Below are 15,972 nucleotides of genomic sequence, written 5' to 3' on the forward strand. Positions count from 1 at the left end.
ACAAAAATCACAAAATGAAAAAACCAAGATAACAAAAGAGTACCTTTTTTTCAATTTCTTTTTGTTTATTCGCCTATTTCATTTAGAGCCCCCAGCGGAAAGGGCTTCATCCTCAATACGAGCTACATTCAAGCCAAACAAATATTGAAATTCATCTCTAGACTCAAGACATTTCATCCCCATCAGCCCGAACTTCAAAAGAGGAATAATCCTCCCGCCACTCAGATTATCTCATTGCCTATGTTAATGATACTGTATAATACATGATTAGGCTAACAGTATGATTATCATATGATCACCAAATCCCAAATAGCCAAAAAAAAAAATAACAATTTTTATTGCCAGTAATTTATAATTTTTTGAATAATTTAAATACATCAATCACAAATATATATAATAAAGATGTTGAAATGTATTAATAAGATCCAAAAAATCCAATCTTATCATACGCACAGCTATAAAAATTGATCATAAAGTTACTCCATTTATCGAACAATATCTCTAACATTGATGCATTGGCAATCTGCTCTACACGAAGGCCAATTATAGGTTCCCATTTCAGGTGAAAATATGTAGCAAAAATATCTAGAATAACTATTAGCAGCTACTTAAGCAACTAGATACACAAATAGTTACAGAAATCAAGACGAACATGTTAAGTAGAAAGAGCGGCATTGGACTTCTTAGTTGGACAGAGCAAAGATTTAGTAAAAAGCAGAAGAAGCCCATTTACTTCAGTGATTGTTCTATGAGAAAACAAAACACAATTTAACTGTATGGTATGTTCTGAAATCAACAACTGCACCCACCAGATTGAGCCTGTGACTGCGATGAACTTGCATTGCTAGATTTCAAATTCACATCGACCATGTCTTCCTGCTTTGTTGAGGAAAGATTTTCCATCCCCGGCAAGGCTGCCGCGATCTTTCGGAACAGTGCCTGCCAATTATTTTCCGATCATGTAAGAAAATGGAAGAATATTGCAGAGAATGGATATATTGCTTATAAAATATATATTGTTGCCATGATAATGATGTTACTTTAGGTTTGGGCATCCAGTTCTTTTAGGATTTGAGGAATAAAGGATATCAGAAGTGATTTTTCAAATCTGTCTACACGAACCTTTATGTTGAAACCAGCTTTGGCACTTGTTTCAATGAACATAACGCCAAGTTCTTGTGATTTTGCCTCCCCTTCCTCTATGGAAACTTGTCTGTTGCACCATCCAAAAGGAGAGTTTTTTAATATAATATATTTAACACAAAAGCTCATAAAAAAGCTCAACTAAAGCACGAACATCAAACCATTTTCTTAACAAAACACTACAAGTAACATACCAAATTTATCTAAGGGTTATCACGATATATATATATATAAAAGCAGGTCTAAAATATAGTAATGCTGGCCAGCACAAAAGCACGAGTAGGAAAATGAAATGGAAATTTATGCAAAGGCCCACATATCTTCAAAGTAAGGAGATATTACTCAAAATATGAGAGAACTTATAGACAACGTAAGTCTATGGCCAACCCAGTTAAGATCAAGATCTACAGCCTGCAAGTTGCAAAGCAATCATGAGAAAATTAAGGTTTCGTTTAGTATGACTTTTTTACTGCTTCTTAAAACAACTTTCTAGTTAAAATTTTTTAATTTTTATATTAAAAATCTGTTTTTAGAAACAGGAAAAAAGCTGTCCCAGATGAACCCTAAGTAAATAAAGCATAAACATTTGCAGCTAGATAGTACAGATCCTTTAAACTATTTAGGATTTGCTTTAGTTTAGGTAGGATTACAGTTATTGAATTTAGATCTTATTGGCGAATATTATCTTTGTAAAACCAAGTTCTAAAAATAGAGATCAAGGGCTTGTTTCCAATTGTTAAATGAATTAAATCAAAAACATTTCCCCAAATCTCCTCTCCCAGTTTACTATGGCCATTCTTCCCCCTTTTCCTATATTGAATCTCTTTCTCCTACCAACCAATTCTCCTTTCTCGCTTCTCTTGCATACATCATTTGATAATCGAGTCAAGTTGATTGCTGCCACATAACAAATAACACTCATGTTATTTTAGGATTTGATTCAACTAGTTTATTTAAAATAAAGTTTTATATTTATTTTATTAGATATAACTTTTTGGAAAATTATAGATTTGAATTAAAATTATTTAAAAATATACTTAACGCATGCAAGACTAAATTTGAATTCAACCCATTGATCATATATGTGAGTCTTATATTTTTAACCATTTTTTTATAAATAAAGGATACTGGCTTGTATTTTGGAACAATTTATAAATGAGTTGAATTAAAGCCTGCTTTCTTATCATCCCCTTTGTGGCATTGTATTATAAGTCACCCAAAAAAAAGCCTTATTCATACTCGCCCAAGAGAATAGCCTCTCCCAATATTTTGAAATCTCATATTATATCAAGGAGTTGAATCCATACAGAGAAAATATTTTCACACCCATAACTAAAATTTTAATTAAACATACATAGTTTTTTAAATACCCCAGATACTTATTTATAATCACCAAATTGAAGCAATAAAATTACTCCAAAAACAACCACAAAAAAAAACATAAAAACTACAAAACCTAAAGAACCTCCCAAAGAACTGCAACAAGCAACACTCACAAAACCTATTACAATTCTATAAAGTGCATTGTACAAGCCCATACTGTGCTACAATCCTTCAGGAAACATTGAAAAGCTGCCAACAAAAAATAAAATCAAGAATTCGATAGAACCCACTAACAAAAACACCACAAGTGTAACAATCCAAATTTTTATCTATCAAGATATTGTCCACCTTGGCATACTTGGCCTCAGAGTTTTGTACCGCTTGTGCAATTTTCCAAGGGTTCATCCCTCTTAGAAGTCCTCCAATATGAGCATATTTAATTTTAGAGTTGCCAAATTCAAATATTTAATGACCGCTATTTAATATTAAATAGATATTACAATCTCCTTGACAAAAGAAATGGCGCCCTCATTAGCAAAACTTCTAGAGGTGAACCATACAACAACAACAACAACAACATCAAGCCTTTATCCCACTACGTGGGGTCGGCTACATGAATCCTTTTTCTCCATTGTGTCCTATTAAAAGTCAAATTCTCGTTTAAATCTAATAAAGAAAGGTCATTCCTAATATTTTCTAACCAAGTCTTTTTAGGTCTACCCCTACCTTTCTTAACATAAGTCAAATCTAATACCTCTACTCTCCTAACCGGGTCATCGCAAGGCCGCCGTTTTATATGACCAAACCATCTAAGGCGACTTTCTCTAATCTTATCTTCTACTGGAGCTACTCCAACCTTTTCACGTATATGCTCATTTCGTATCCTATCTCTAAGGGTAAAGCCACTCATCCACCTGAGCATCCTCATCTCTGCCACACTTAACGTTATAAAAAGTAGCTCCTATAATGTAACGTTCTGTCTATAATAAATTAAATAGATTGCTCCATTGGCATAGCACTAGCATATATGATATTTAGTTCTAATATTCTGACAAGTGTATTACTTTGATATCATCGAGATATTGTCCGCTTTGACTTAATTAGCCTCATGATTTGATCATATTGATGCAACTCTCAAAAAATCATACATCCTTAAGGGGGCTGTTTGGTTGCCTGAAAAAAAAAATGCAGTGTAAAATAAATACAATGTAAAATAAATGTAGTGCATCATAAATACATTGTGACTGTTTGGTTCTCTGTAAAATAAGCGCAGGAGAATTGTTCCCCTAGTTTGATAAGGTAGATCCAAAGTAAAGTAAAAACGGATTATTTATAATAATTTGTTTTTGCATTACAACCCTCCCTCACCGTCGTCGCAGCCATCAACCTCAATGGTGCCGACATCGCTGGATTCTTGCCCCCTGAACTCGGGCTCCTGTCTAACATCGCCGTCTTCCACCTCCCCTTAATGCTCAGAAACCTCGTCGTAATCACCGACGTCCTGCACTGCATCGCATCCATCAACGTCAAGTCCAGTCCTTGCGGCCTTAGAGTCAGATTCACGAACACATCAATCGAGTTATAAAAAGCTCGCAGCTTTGCAGGCGGAAGTGCACCGGCAACGATAATCTTCTCCCCCCCTCCCCCAACTCCCTATACCTCTGCTCCCATGGCCCCGACCCGGTCACCACCAAATATACCTTGGGATGTCGTTTTGTTATCCCAGCAAATGCTTGGAACAGAAGAAGATGTCCTTTGTTTTTCACAAGCCGTCCGGCGATGCCCATTACAAGATTGGCGTCTTCCGACACCCAAGCTCTTCTCGGAAGGCCATTCCAAGCTCCAAGTCCGGAAATCGTGTTCATCAACTCCATTCAGTTTAACGTGGACCCGGCCTTGTGGGATTTGGTAAACATCACGAAGGATTTTGATACGCCTTAGGTTTCACAAATTAGGGTTTGCCCTAATTTTCCTTTAAGGATGAAGTTTCTCCACCAAATCAAAGTTAACTCAAAACAAGAATGATGAGAGGAAGAACAAAAGAGCTTTGCATTAATCTTCAAGACAAAACAAAAGACAAAGCTAGTCCACTTCGAGAAGGACCAAATCTCCCAAAAGAAACCCTAGAGAAAACAAGAAGGAAAAGAAAAAGAACTTTCTTCACATGATGCCCCCAAAATAAACCCTAATGGCTCCTTTCATACAATCTCACAACTTCCCCCTCATCCCTAAATTACCCCCCATCATCCACCCTCCATTTTCCCCCCAAAACTTGGCCTCCCAACTTGATGCCCAAGGATTTAAGTAAGTGGGCCCAAAGGGCCCACCGTGACCCTCTCCCTTTTCTCCCCAGGTTCGGCCGCCCCCCCCCCCCTTTGGCTCACCCGGGCCGAAGGCCCCGCCTTCCGCCTCCTGTAGACCCGTAAGGGTCTCGGATGGACCAGCTCAGCCGGTCCATCAGATTTCGCCACTGCTATCGCTGATAGAGGAATGGAGAGCTTCAAGGGAGATGTCGTGCCACGAGACAGCGAGGTTGGGGATGCAATCCGTCAAGTATTGGAAGGATGGAGAGAAGCCTTAATGAGATTATTCTTCTTAATGATAATCTATCTGGGTATATTCCACAAGAGGTTGGGAGGTTGAAGAAACTTATTGTCTTTGATGTGAGCTTTAAAAGGTTGCAGGGGCCGATTCCACTGACTTTTGCGGGGTTGACAAGTGTAGAGCAGCTTGATGTGGGGAGAGGTTTCCAATGCCGTTTGTGCGCCTCCAGCAGCCCCGCGGTTTTATGCAAGTGAATCAACTCAAGCCGATCGATATCATGGTTTAAAATTGCGCAATATGAGGCTCGCCTTGAGGCTCGCCTTTGTGCAATTCCAGTTAGAATATATTAGGAATGACCTTTCTTTATTAGATTTAAATGAGAATTTAACTTTTAATAGGACACAATGGAGAAAAAGGATTCATGTAGCCGACCCCACGTAGTGGGATAAAGGCTTGATGTTGTTGTTGTTGTTGTAGTTTTTTAAATACCCAGATACTTATTTATAATCACCAAATTGAAGCAGTAAAATTACTCCAAAAACAACCACAAAAAAAAAACATAAAAACTACAAAATCTAAAGAACCTCCCAAAGAGCTGCAACTAGCAACACTCACAAAATCTATTACAACTCTATGAAGTGCATCATACAAGTCCATACGGTGCTACAATGCTTCAGGAAACATTGAAAAGCTGCCAACAAAAATAGAATCAAGAATTCTGATAGAACCCACTAACGAAAAACACCACAAGTGTAACAATCCAAATTTTTATTTATCGAGATATTCTCCACCTTGACCTCGGTGTTTTGTACCTCTAGTGCAATTTTCCAAGGGTTCATCCATCTTAGAAGTCCTCCATATTTAATTTTAGAGTTGCCAAATTCAAATATTTAATGACCGCTATTTAGAATTGAATAGATCTTACAATCTCCTTGACAAAAGAAATGGCACCCTTTTATCAGCAGACCTAGAGGTGAACCATCTAGATTTAAAAAGTAGCTCCTACAATGTAACACTGTCTATAATGAGTTAAATAGGTGGCTCCATAGACATAGCACTAGCATATATGATATTTAGTTCTAATATTCTGACAACAGTATATTTTGATATCATCAAAATATTATCCACTTTGACTTAACTCGCAAAAAATCATATATCCTAAGAGTGCCCTAATATGAGCATTCTTATCAAAATTTCTAACAAAACTCCAACTATTATACTAAAAGGCACAAAGATGTTTAAGATTTATTTTTATTTTACAATACTTATTGGGTATAATAGCAAGAAAAATAAAAAGAATCACTAACAAAAACATCATAAAACCCATAATCGTCACTATCCCATAACTATAGCCACTCGAATCATTATGATTCAGAGCCCCTCAAAGGCCAAAGGAGGAGATATATAAAGAAGAAAGGCCAAAGAAATTGCATTGGTGGCACGACCAATAAATCTATAAAAATACAAACAAAAAAGATAATAAATCAAAAGCCCAATTTTTGATAGCATGCCCAAACAAGAACCGCTCAAGATGCACTCCCTTACTGCCAAAATAGCTCAGCTATACAATTGAATTTATTAATTACATGCAAATTTCATATTTTCAATATTTAAGTCCATGACTTTTCTTCCCATAAGAACTCATTATCACCATCATTAACATCAATGTTAGTCATAACACAATTTTTTGAGATAAGCGTTAAAAATCCTCATCCAAAATTCATTCCTATATAGTATTTCTTGATGTGTTAAATTCTTTTTGCAAAAACCTCTTTGCACAAATTCTATCCATCTTATCATTGGTCAACTAATTTTATCATCCAAATCCTTCCATTAATTAGTCTATCTTATTAATGAATAATCTATCCTCTATTGTACATGCCCAAATCACTTGCAGCTATATTTTTATTTTATCTGCAATAGCTGCTACTAACATCATCACTATCATCATTACACTGATATAACCATTTGAGGTAGGCTTTACATTCTCCATTCATTTTTATAGTATTGCTTGAGATGATAAATACATTTTGAACAAATCTCTTTATACAACAGGTATCTATGTTACCTTGGGTATGCCAACTTTTCCCTTCTTAATACTTTCACATTAATTTATCTACTCAACTTATACACAAACCACTTCTTTATCATTACTATACTGCCCATATAATTTATTTTATGTTTATACAGTACCAATTTGCTTAGCCATAATCCCTATAGTTCGCCTTATTTTATCTTTTGTTGTTACTAAACCAACAAACGAGAGCCTGATGACTTCTGTACTTTAAAACACCAAGAACCTTGCCTGATTTAAAAATCGATGCTAGTCAATGATCTTCTCATATCAAAGCCGTTCTGATCATCTTAAGTGGCATACACATACAATCATTTGCTCTCAAAACGCAGAGTTACTTCAATTAAACTAAAGAAGGTCCGTCAATAAATCCTATCTCAAGTAATGTCAACTAAGCCATTATAAGACCCCTTTCAACAGTCAAGCTTGTAACTTACTCACAGAAAAAGAAAGTGCAACAAACTATTATTGAATCGTAAATTGCAATGAAATCAAACCCAAAAAAAATTATCTCACACGTTATGAACCAGTTCATCTTCCCAAAATGGGTAAGAAAACTAATTATTGACAAACCACAGCGATCTAGTTTTCATATGGGTAATTGGGTACGGCACCTTCTGATGCCAATGTTAAAGAGAAAATGTGAGGAAAAGCCTAATTTAAGGATGATCTTCAACATGCAAAAACTGATTACCTTTTATCAACAAGGTCAGTTTTGTTTCCAACAAGGACAATGATAACATCACTGCCCCTCTCTGTGCGGACCTCATCTATCCACTTTGATGTGTTCAGGAAAGATTGACGACCTACATTACCAAAAATGATGCAGTTAAAAACTATAAATTATTTGCAAGGATCATCCAAGAGGTTCAATATTTATAAATGCAGCTTAAGTGCAAAAATTATACTTGTGAGATGGGAATGTTGTCCAAGTATAGAATTTCTAAAGGCCATTTAAAGACTATTCTATAAGCATCATACAAATGTTTAGTAATAAACATACTTGCAACATCATACACAATGACTGCAACAGAGGAGTCACGAATATAGCTTGGTATCAGACTCCTGAACCTCTCCTGCCCTGCAGTATCCCTGCACATAAATAGAAAGTAATTTTTTAAGCGAACAAAAACTTTAAGAAAACATTAACAATAATGTCTAATCAATTACTCCGCATTGGACAGCATGAGAACTATTCTTACCAGGTCCAGATAAAATCAATTTTAATGAGCATAAAATTATTTCAATATTTTGTTAAAAAGTTCTATTATCTAATTAAACCATTTCGATGCACTCACAAGATAGGTAAGTAAAATCAATGATGAAATCTTAGAAATGAAGCAGCATAAATCGAAAGAAACATGCTTAACATGTTTGGAAGAATCTTCTAGAGATATCCCATTCATGTCATTTACATATTTTATTTTCATTAAAAGTGACAACTCTGCTCCTCATAAATTTGTTATCCTCATAATCCAGGCAAACATCACTGAGAGGTGGTTAAATGAATTCTCATATACTTAAGAGGGATTGAACCACAAGGATATGTAGATTTTGATCTTGCTAGAGATATTGATGATAGTATAAGCATAACTGGCTATATCTTCACTTTAAGCATTGAGTTAGGTTTCCAAGTTATAAAAATTTGTTGCTCTATCAACCACAAAAGATGAATACATTGCTATCATTGAGGCTAGCAAGGAATGATATCACTGCAAAGATTTAGAGCATAACTTGGCAAAGGGAAAAAGGGCAAAAGAATGGCAAACAACATGATGAAAACACGAGTGTTATTCATATAGCAAAGAATGTTGCATTACATGGCAAGACAAAACATATCTAGCTTCAGTATTATTTCATTCGTTCACTCCTAGAAGATGGTCAATTATCTTTAAAGAATATATATACATCTTAGAATAGAGAGCTCATCACCATGGCATTATAGTTCCAGCGCCACGACGTTGTAAACTTAACAACACTATGCTCTAAGTTCAGCGCCATGGCATTTGCATGTGGCCTTCAAGGCCTTCTATGACAAAGATTCGTCCAAACAGTCGGTTTTTGGGCTCTCTTACTATTAGGAAAGCTTGTAGGCTTTCTTAAATCTCTATATTATAAATCCCACATGTGAGCTCATCAACTATAAAAACTATAATTCCCGCTCATGAGTTTCCCTAACACTTAAAAGTTCAAAGTCTCGACGTTTAGATTACTGTGCCATTGGAGTTGTAAGCCCCACCCCCTAATTGAATCCATGTTAAAAAATAATATTGGGAAACTTGAGCTCAATGACTTTGCATGCATCCACCAAATTCGAGCCTATACAAGTGAATAATAGAGTCGACACAGTCTGCTATCTGACAACCTTCATACAAATGAAAACAAAATCTTTTCAGACTCAGTTGAACCGATCTATTTTGCTAAGGACATAGACACACCCTTATTGGTCACAGACTCACAGTCAATTATGGCATGAAACTAACGTTCTCAAGTTGAATCAAATAATAAAATAAATAATGGATATTATCACCACTTAAAAAAATTACAAGTAAAAAATAAAACATCAAGACGATTCAAGTAAAATGTGTGTAGGGGTTCATTGTCTCAATTTGCATAATTGCATACCAAAACATTCCATCCCAATGATGGGTTAGGCTATCAGAAATATACAATATATGGGATCCTCATTATAAAATTGCCCTAAAAAATTTAAAACATGATCCTCCAAGCTATTCAGCCTCATAATGGGTATGCTTATTATATATCATGACATAAGAGGTTCACAGACAAATAAATTAACACCTAGCATAACAAAAAATATACTTCAAGATCTTCTATACCGTTATGATCGGATAGGTTATTAGAAAAAATAATTGGAGGGGCTTTGTCAATTTATATTAGCATGCCTCACAAAAAAAACTGCAGGGGCTTTGCCAATTCATATTAGCATGCCTTAAAAAAAAACAATCCATACACTGAAGACTCTCAATCTCTAATGGTGGGAATGATTATCAAATATCGTAACTAGCAAGGGTCAATATCTATATAAACCACAAGTGCTCAAACCCTCAATAGTAAATCAATTTAACTAATCATAAAGCTTTGACAATCAACCAAGAAGAAATTCAAGGCTTGCAAAGCCTTAACAAATAAAGGCGAAAAAGTGAAAGAACAATCAGTTCACCTATAGCCAAGTAAGATAAGGGTATTAGAACTTTCAAAATTGCAACAACCTTCCTCATCAACAGTCAAAGAAGATCATGTGAAGTAGGCCCTATAATGGTCGGTTGGATCGATCCAGTTGAATTGATTAAAATGGTGAGCCAAGCTTAGGGATAACGAGAGTGAGTGAGGCACGGTCGAGCAAAGCCTCACGTCCGAACAGACACGACTCCTCGTGCGTAGAAGACAGGTATGAGGCTTCAATATGAGGTAGTGGTGTGTGTATGCAATGAAGTCGAGGGAAGAGGAGAGAGTTCGCTCACATTGATGAAAGAGAAAGAGGAGAAAAGGAAAAAGATGGAGTTCATGCGAAACCAGAGGAACGTTTTTTTTAGCCCTACTTGACATGAACGGAGACAAAAGACAAAACCTCTTTGCTAGAATTAGAAAGTAAGAATGGTTCGATAGTTCATATCATGTTTGACGTAGTGTAGGACAAAGGGTTGTTCAACTTCAAGCACTATTCGATGGGTTCAATCAAAGGCAACGGAACGCTCAGCATCTTCGTTGGGTTTCAACAATTGGATAAGAAGTTGTTGTGATCCTTTCGATGAAGTTGAACTTGTAAAATAGGTTCAGTGGAGTTAGAAGTTAGAGAAGGAGAGAATGAGAGAAAGAACTATGTAACCTAATTTCTTGAATTGAAAAAAATTGAGAAGAGTACGAAGGAGTGAGTTTGTGCAAATTTGATCTCTTTGATGGAAATCAGATATCAGAAAGGTAAATGTTTTTGTTTGAAATAGAAAAAGGAGATTTCAATTTTATTATAAGTCAAAAATGAGATTTTGTGTTTCACAAAGAAGGAAGAAAATAGGTTGAATTGTGTGATCTTGTGCAACGAAATGAAAAAATAATTGGAGGTAATTAATGCAATTTAGTTACATGCCATTTCAATTATTTTCATGAAATATAATATGTAATGCAATTAGATATGCGACTTAATAATTTGGTGCGATCGAAGTTTCCCTTGGCGACGTTTGCCATCTCCAATATTTTTTTAAAAAAATTTAACATCATTAATGTGCTTTAAGCAGTGAAAATTTTGAGTAGTAAAAGCAAGGCAAAGCATTGAAGTAAACAAATATGTTCTCGGCAAAATTTGGTAAATGTTAAATACGTTGTTAACAATTTAATTGAAAATTTTAATATCAATATAGTTATAAATTAGTCTTATGAATTGACGTAATTATGTACCTGATTGTTAGCTTGCACTAAGGAAAACCATCTAACAATTTAAAGACCTTTGAAAAGGAGTTTCAACCTTTGAAAAGAAAGTGAGGTGGCTGATTATATTTTATTCTAAAGCATTTGCAATTCTATTATTAATTAAATGCAATTATTGATACAATATATTATATGTTATTTTCCAAACTTTTGAAAACATTTTTTTTTATTAAAATGATGAATCAACATGTGTAAGATTATAATATCCATTAAATGTGTGGTATCATATTAAAGAATAAATTATAATAAAAATAGAAAACGAACATAAATGCAAATACAAAAATTCACCTCCTTATGATGCAAGTTAGGGAAGCAAAATACCTATGCACGAAAATAAAAAAACAAAATACCTATGCACGAAAATAAAAAAAGGAAAAAATTGGACATAAAAATGAAAATAATTGTACCATCATTGGAATAAAATTTAGAATGTGCTCATGAATAACTAACTTATTAAAAGTTAAAAGTTGAAAATTAAATTTAAAATATTAAAGAATATTCATGCAAAAGATGCAAATGACGCAACATCACATAGAATATTATTGAAACTGAACATTAATGATTAGTGGATTTTTACCCATTTTTTATTAAGAATTTGATTGTTTGGTTATCGTTAAATAGTTGTTCTCGACTTAAAATTCCAATTACTCGGACCTGTTGACTTTGATAATTGTGTCGATGTCAAATCAACAAAGTATGATGAGAACGAAGAGCAAAAGATGCAACATCACATAGAAGTTATTCATAATGTATTGATCAAAAGTCAAAATAACCCAAACGACGTTCGTTAGCAAAACGAACAGCGTCAGCACATTCGAGACCGCTGAAACAACTAAGATCAACATCTATATTGATCAGGATTTTTTATTTGACAAAATTTGAGAAATTCACACAAGTGGGGTAACAATGTGATCCTTGCGCGAGAAAAGAGAATAGGAAAAAAACAAATAATAATAATAATAATAATCTAAAACAACCTAACCTACTCACTCACCCCACTAACACATTAACTCCACTCATATAACACCCCAACCGAACCCTCACACCCTCATAACTCAAACACGAGAGCCTAACCCCAATTCACACAACCAACAGCAATCAAGTACCTCTCTCCCTCTCATTTGCTTGCTCCACACTCGATCTTGCTCCTCGGAGCGAATTACCCAAAGCCAAAACTCAACTCCTACTAACGCAAGTCCCTAGACCAAACTCCCTAACACCCGTTGCCTTGCTCGCATGAACCTGACACTTATCACGTCCCTCCCTCCTGTTGGTTCTCACAACACAATCACCACCAGCCCTCCTGTTTATGTGACCCTGCACTCTCCTCTTTCTTCTTCTTCTTCTTCTTCTTCTTCTTCTTCTTCTCCTCCTCCTCCTTTCTTCTTCCATTTCTTCTTACATATCTTCTTCTTCCCCTCCTCCATCTACCTCAGCCAACTCTCACCACCGGTAATCCCAAAATCATCAGTGAGCCAGGCCAAGCCGTTAGCCACCCACACCCGATAGCCCCATTCACTAGCCCAATTATCTCTCTCTCTCTCTCCCTTTTCTCTATCAAGAAAAATAAAAAAATATCAAAAGAAATAAGAGAAACAACCAAAAAAAAAAGAGATTTACTCCAAATTTGTAAACTTCAAAGAGGCAAACACAAAAACTATAAGGTATATAGCCCTGTCTCGCACTTAAACAATAGGTATTGAACATCCTGCATTTCATTGATTTTATATCTAGCCAGGAAGAACAAAATTATTAGAAGACCCTAGGTCCATTATATCTTTGATCCAGCCAAGAAGAGCAAGAATCATCTTAGTAAGAACAATAAATTAGTCAAGAAAAAGAGCTATGCTACCATACTAAATAATAAAACATAGGTTTCTTTGAGCTTAAGCTATTTAGATAAAAAGAAAACTAGTTAAATCTTATTAAAATAGTTCAGTTATCATAATGGCCTGCAGCTTGATGCCACTAACACATTCATGATCCCTCTCGAGTCATATTACAAAAATCCAGTTATCATAATGGTTGTTGTCACTCGAAATCGTCGGCACTAAGGCTTGAAAGCCCTCAAGATTCTCAAGCCCACTACATAAGGCAAAGATGAATTTTTATCAAGATTTCTATTGAGACACTTAATAGTCACTTACAATAATGGGTTCTTTTGGTATTCCTATGAGCGACGGGAGCGTCATGATACTCAACACATCATAAAACTCTTCTATTCCAAACTAAATATATTTTATGTATTCATAATAATAATATTACAAGTCAACTAAATGAAAATCAAATATAAGAAATGTTGACTTGGTCAATCAAATTTAATGGTCAAAGATCCAAATCCAAAGTCACTAGCTCCTATTCAACCAAAGAGTCCAAGCGGGTCATCAACTCTGGGTCGCTTTGCACAAAATGTAAGATTATAAGACCCGTATTTCTAAGAAACCCTAAATTCAGGGTAAGGAACACTTGCATAAGATTCCTAACCCTTAGGTTACAACTATCCAATATCTCTTAACAAATTAAAGTTATTTCAACTAAAGCGTAGAATGATTATGCAAAGCAAGTCATTCAAATTCAAACATTTCAATAGATTTAAGCCCCACTTCAACATAAATCTATCGAGTAGTCTCACCTATAGGCCTAAGTTATAAGACCTATAATTCATGCAACTCATAAATAGAGCAATAAATCTTGTAAAGGACTTCAAACTTTTCGTATATTCCATTATTTGTATTCACATTGTTGATAGTTTATGGTGCAGAATGTTGTGTGATAGAAAAATCCCCCTCAAACTTAAGGAAAATTTCGATAAGATGGTGGTGAGCCCTGCAATACTTTATGATGCAAAATGTTGGCCATTAAAAGAGAAGCATAATATTAAGTTAAGTGTTGCAGAGATGATGATGCTTAGATGGATGAGTGGCTTTACTCTTTGAGACGCGATATGAAATGAGTATATACGTGAAAAGGTTTGAGTAGCTCCAGTGGAAGATAAGATTAGAGAGAGACACCTTAGATGGTTTGGTCACATAAAATGGCGGTCTTCCAAGGAAAGTAGAAGTATTAGATTTGACTTATGTTAAGAAAGGTAGAGGTAGACCTAAAAAGACTTGGTTATAAAATATTAGGAATGACTTTTCTTTATTAGATTTAAATGAAAATTTGACTCTTAAAAGGACACAATAGAAAAAAAGGATTCATGTAGCCGACCCCACGTAATGGAACAAAGGCTTGATATTGTTGTACATAGCTGATAATTTCTAGTTTCTACATATTTTCTAAGAAAATTACAACCAATTCAAACACCCCAACCCCACCCCTTCTTAGTTCTATTTAAAGGTAAGTATAGACTACCCTAAACCAAGTTTAAAGGCAAGCATAGACTACCCTAAACCACATATTTTCTATATGTCTTTATCTTTAAAATAATATACTACTATCATTGATGCATCTAATGTGATAAAAGTTTCAAATCTCTTATCTCCACATTTATTTTATGTAATCTCTTTCTCTCATTCTTTAATAGCAAGTTTATTATATAAATTACCTAACATTGTAGCATTTTCTAGCTATCATCTTTATAATGCTTGTTGCGTCCTGGAGTATTCGCGGCGGTAGAGAAATTCGTAGTTTAATGTCTTAGCATTATACGAAGATCTAGCACACAATCAGATAAATGAGAGGATGTAGCGTTCATAAGAGACACCAGTGTTTTTACGTGGAAAACCCCTGAAAAGGGGGAAAAACCACGGGGCCTGGCCCAGTTTGAATGAAAATCCACTAGTATTTGCAGTCGATTACAAATGAGGCCCTTTCTTGGGAGAAGGCCTGGGCTTGATGGTACAAATGTACATCATATAGAGCGCATTACATAGTGGGAGTTACAATAATATACATGTTTGTTTGGTTGGAAGGGCCGTAGTTGGCACGAGACGGGGGTCCGAAAGACCGTAGTTGGTAGGAGATTGAGGTCAAGAAGACCATTGTCTGGCAATGTAGGTCGGAAGAACCGTAGTCGATGGGAGATAGGAGTCTGGAAGACCGTAGTTGGTAGGAGATCGGGGTCTGAAAGACCGTTGTCTGTTGTTGGAGGTCGGAAGGACCATAATAGGTGATGGAGGTCAGAAGGACCGTAGTCGGCAGGAGACCGGGATCAGAAAGACCGTAGTCTGGTGATGGAGGTCAGAATGACCATAGTAGGCGACAGAGGTTCGAAGGACCGTAGTCGGCAGGAGACCAGAGGTCTGAAAGATCATAGTTAGAGGGCGGAACTTCGGTAGAAGTCCGGGCGTTAGGCGATGGTCTGGCAGAACTTCGGGCCTTAGGTAATGGTCTGACGAAGGTGAGGGCCTCTAGCGAAGGTGAGGGCTTCTGATGAAGGTGAGGGCCTCTGACGAAAGTGAGGGCCTCAGATGGTGGTCTGGCGAAGTTGAGGGCCTCTG

General features: G+C 35.8%; 1 protein-coding gene across 1 annotated transcript in view; it reads right to left on the minus strand.

Annotated features, from left to right (window-relative positions):
- Window positions 1-456: 456 nt before the first annotated feature.
- LOC110108560 (ras-related protein RABH1b) overlaps window positions 457-15,972 on the minus strand; it is a 17,280-nt gene continuing 1,764 nt past the window's right edge. The window contains exons 3-6 of the mRNA XM_020839243.2: window positions 8,088-8,176; window positions 7,779-7,890; window positions 1,123-1,213; window positions 457-939 (exon numbers count right to left, since the gene is read on the minus strand). Coding sequence (XP_020694902.1) covers window positions 793-939; window positions 1,123-1,213; window positions 7,779-7,890; window positions 8,088-8,176 — 439 coding nt within the window. The 3' untranslated portion in view covers window positions 457-792. The remainder of the gene's footprint in view (window positions 940-1,122; window positions 1,214-7,778; window positions 7,891-8,087; window positions 8,177-15,972) is intronic.

The sequence above is a fragment of the Dendrobium catenatum genome, unplaced genomic scaffold (genome assembly GCF_001605985.2).
Source record: "Dendrobium catenatum unplaced genomic scaffold, ASM160598v2 fragScaff_scaffold_923, whole genome shotgun sequence".
In the NCBI taxonomy this organism is placed as follows: Eukaryota; Viridiplantae; Streptophyta; class Magnoliopsida; order Asparagales; family Orchidaceae; genus Dendrobium; species Dendrobium catenatum.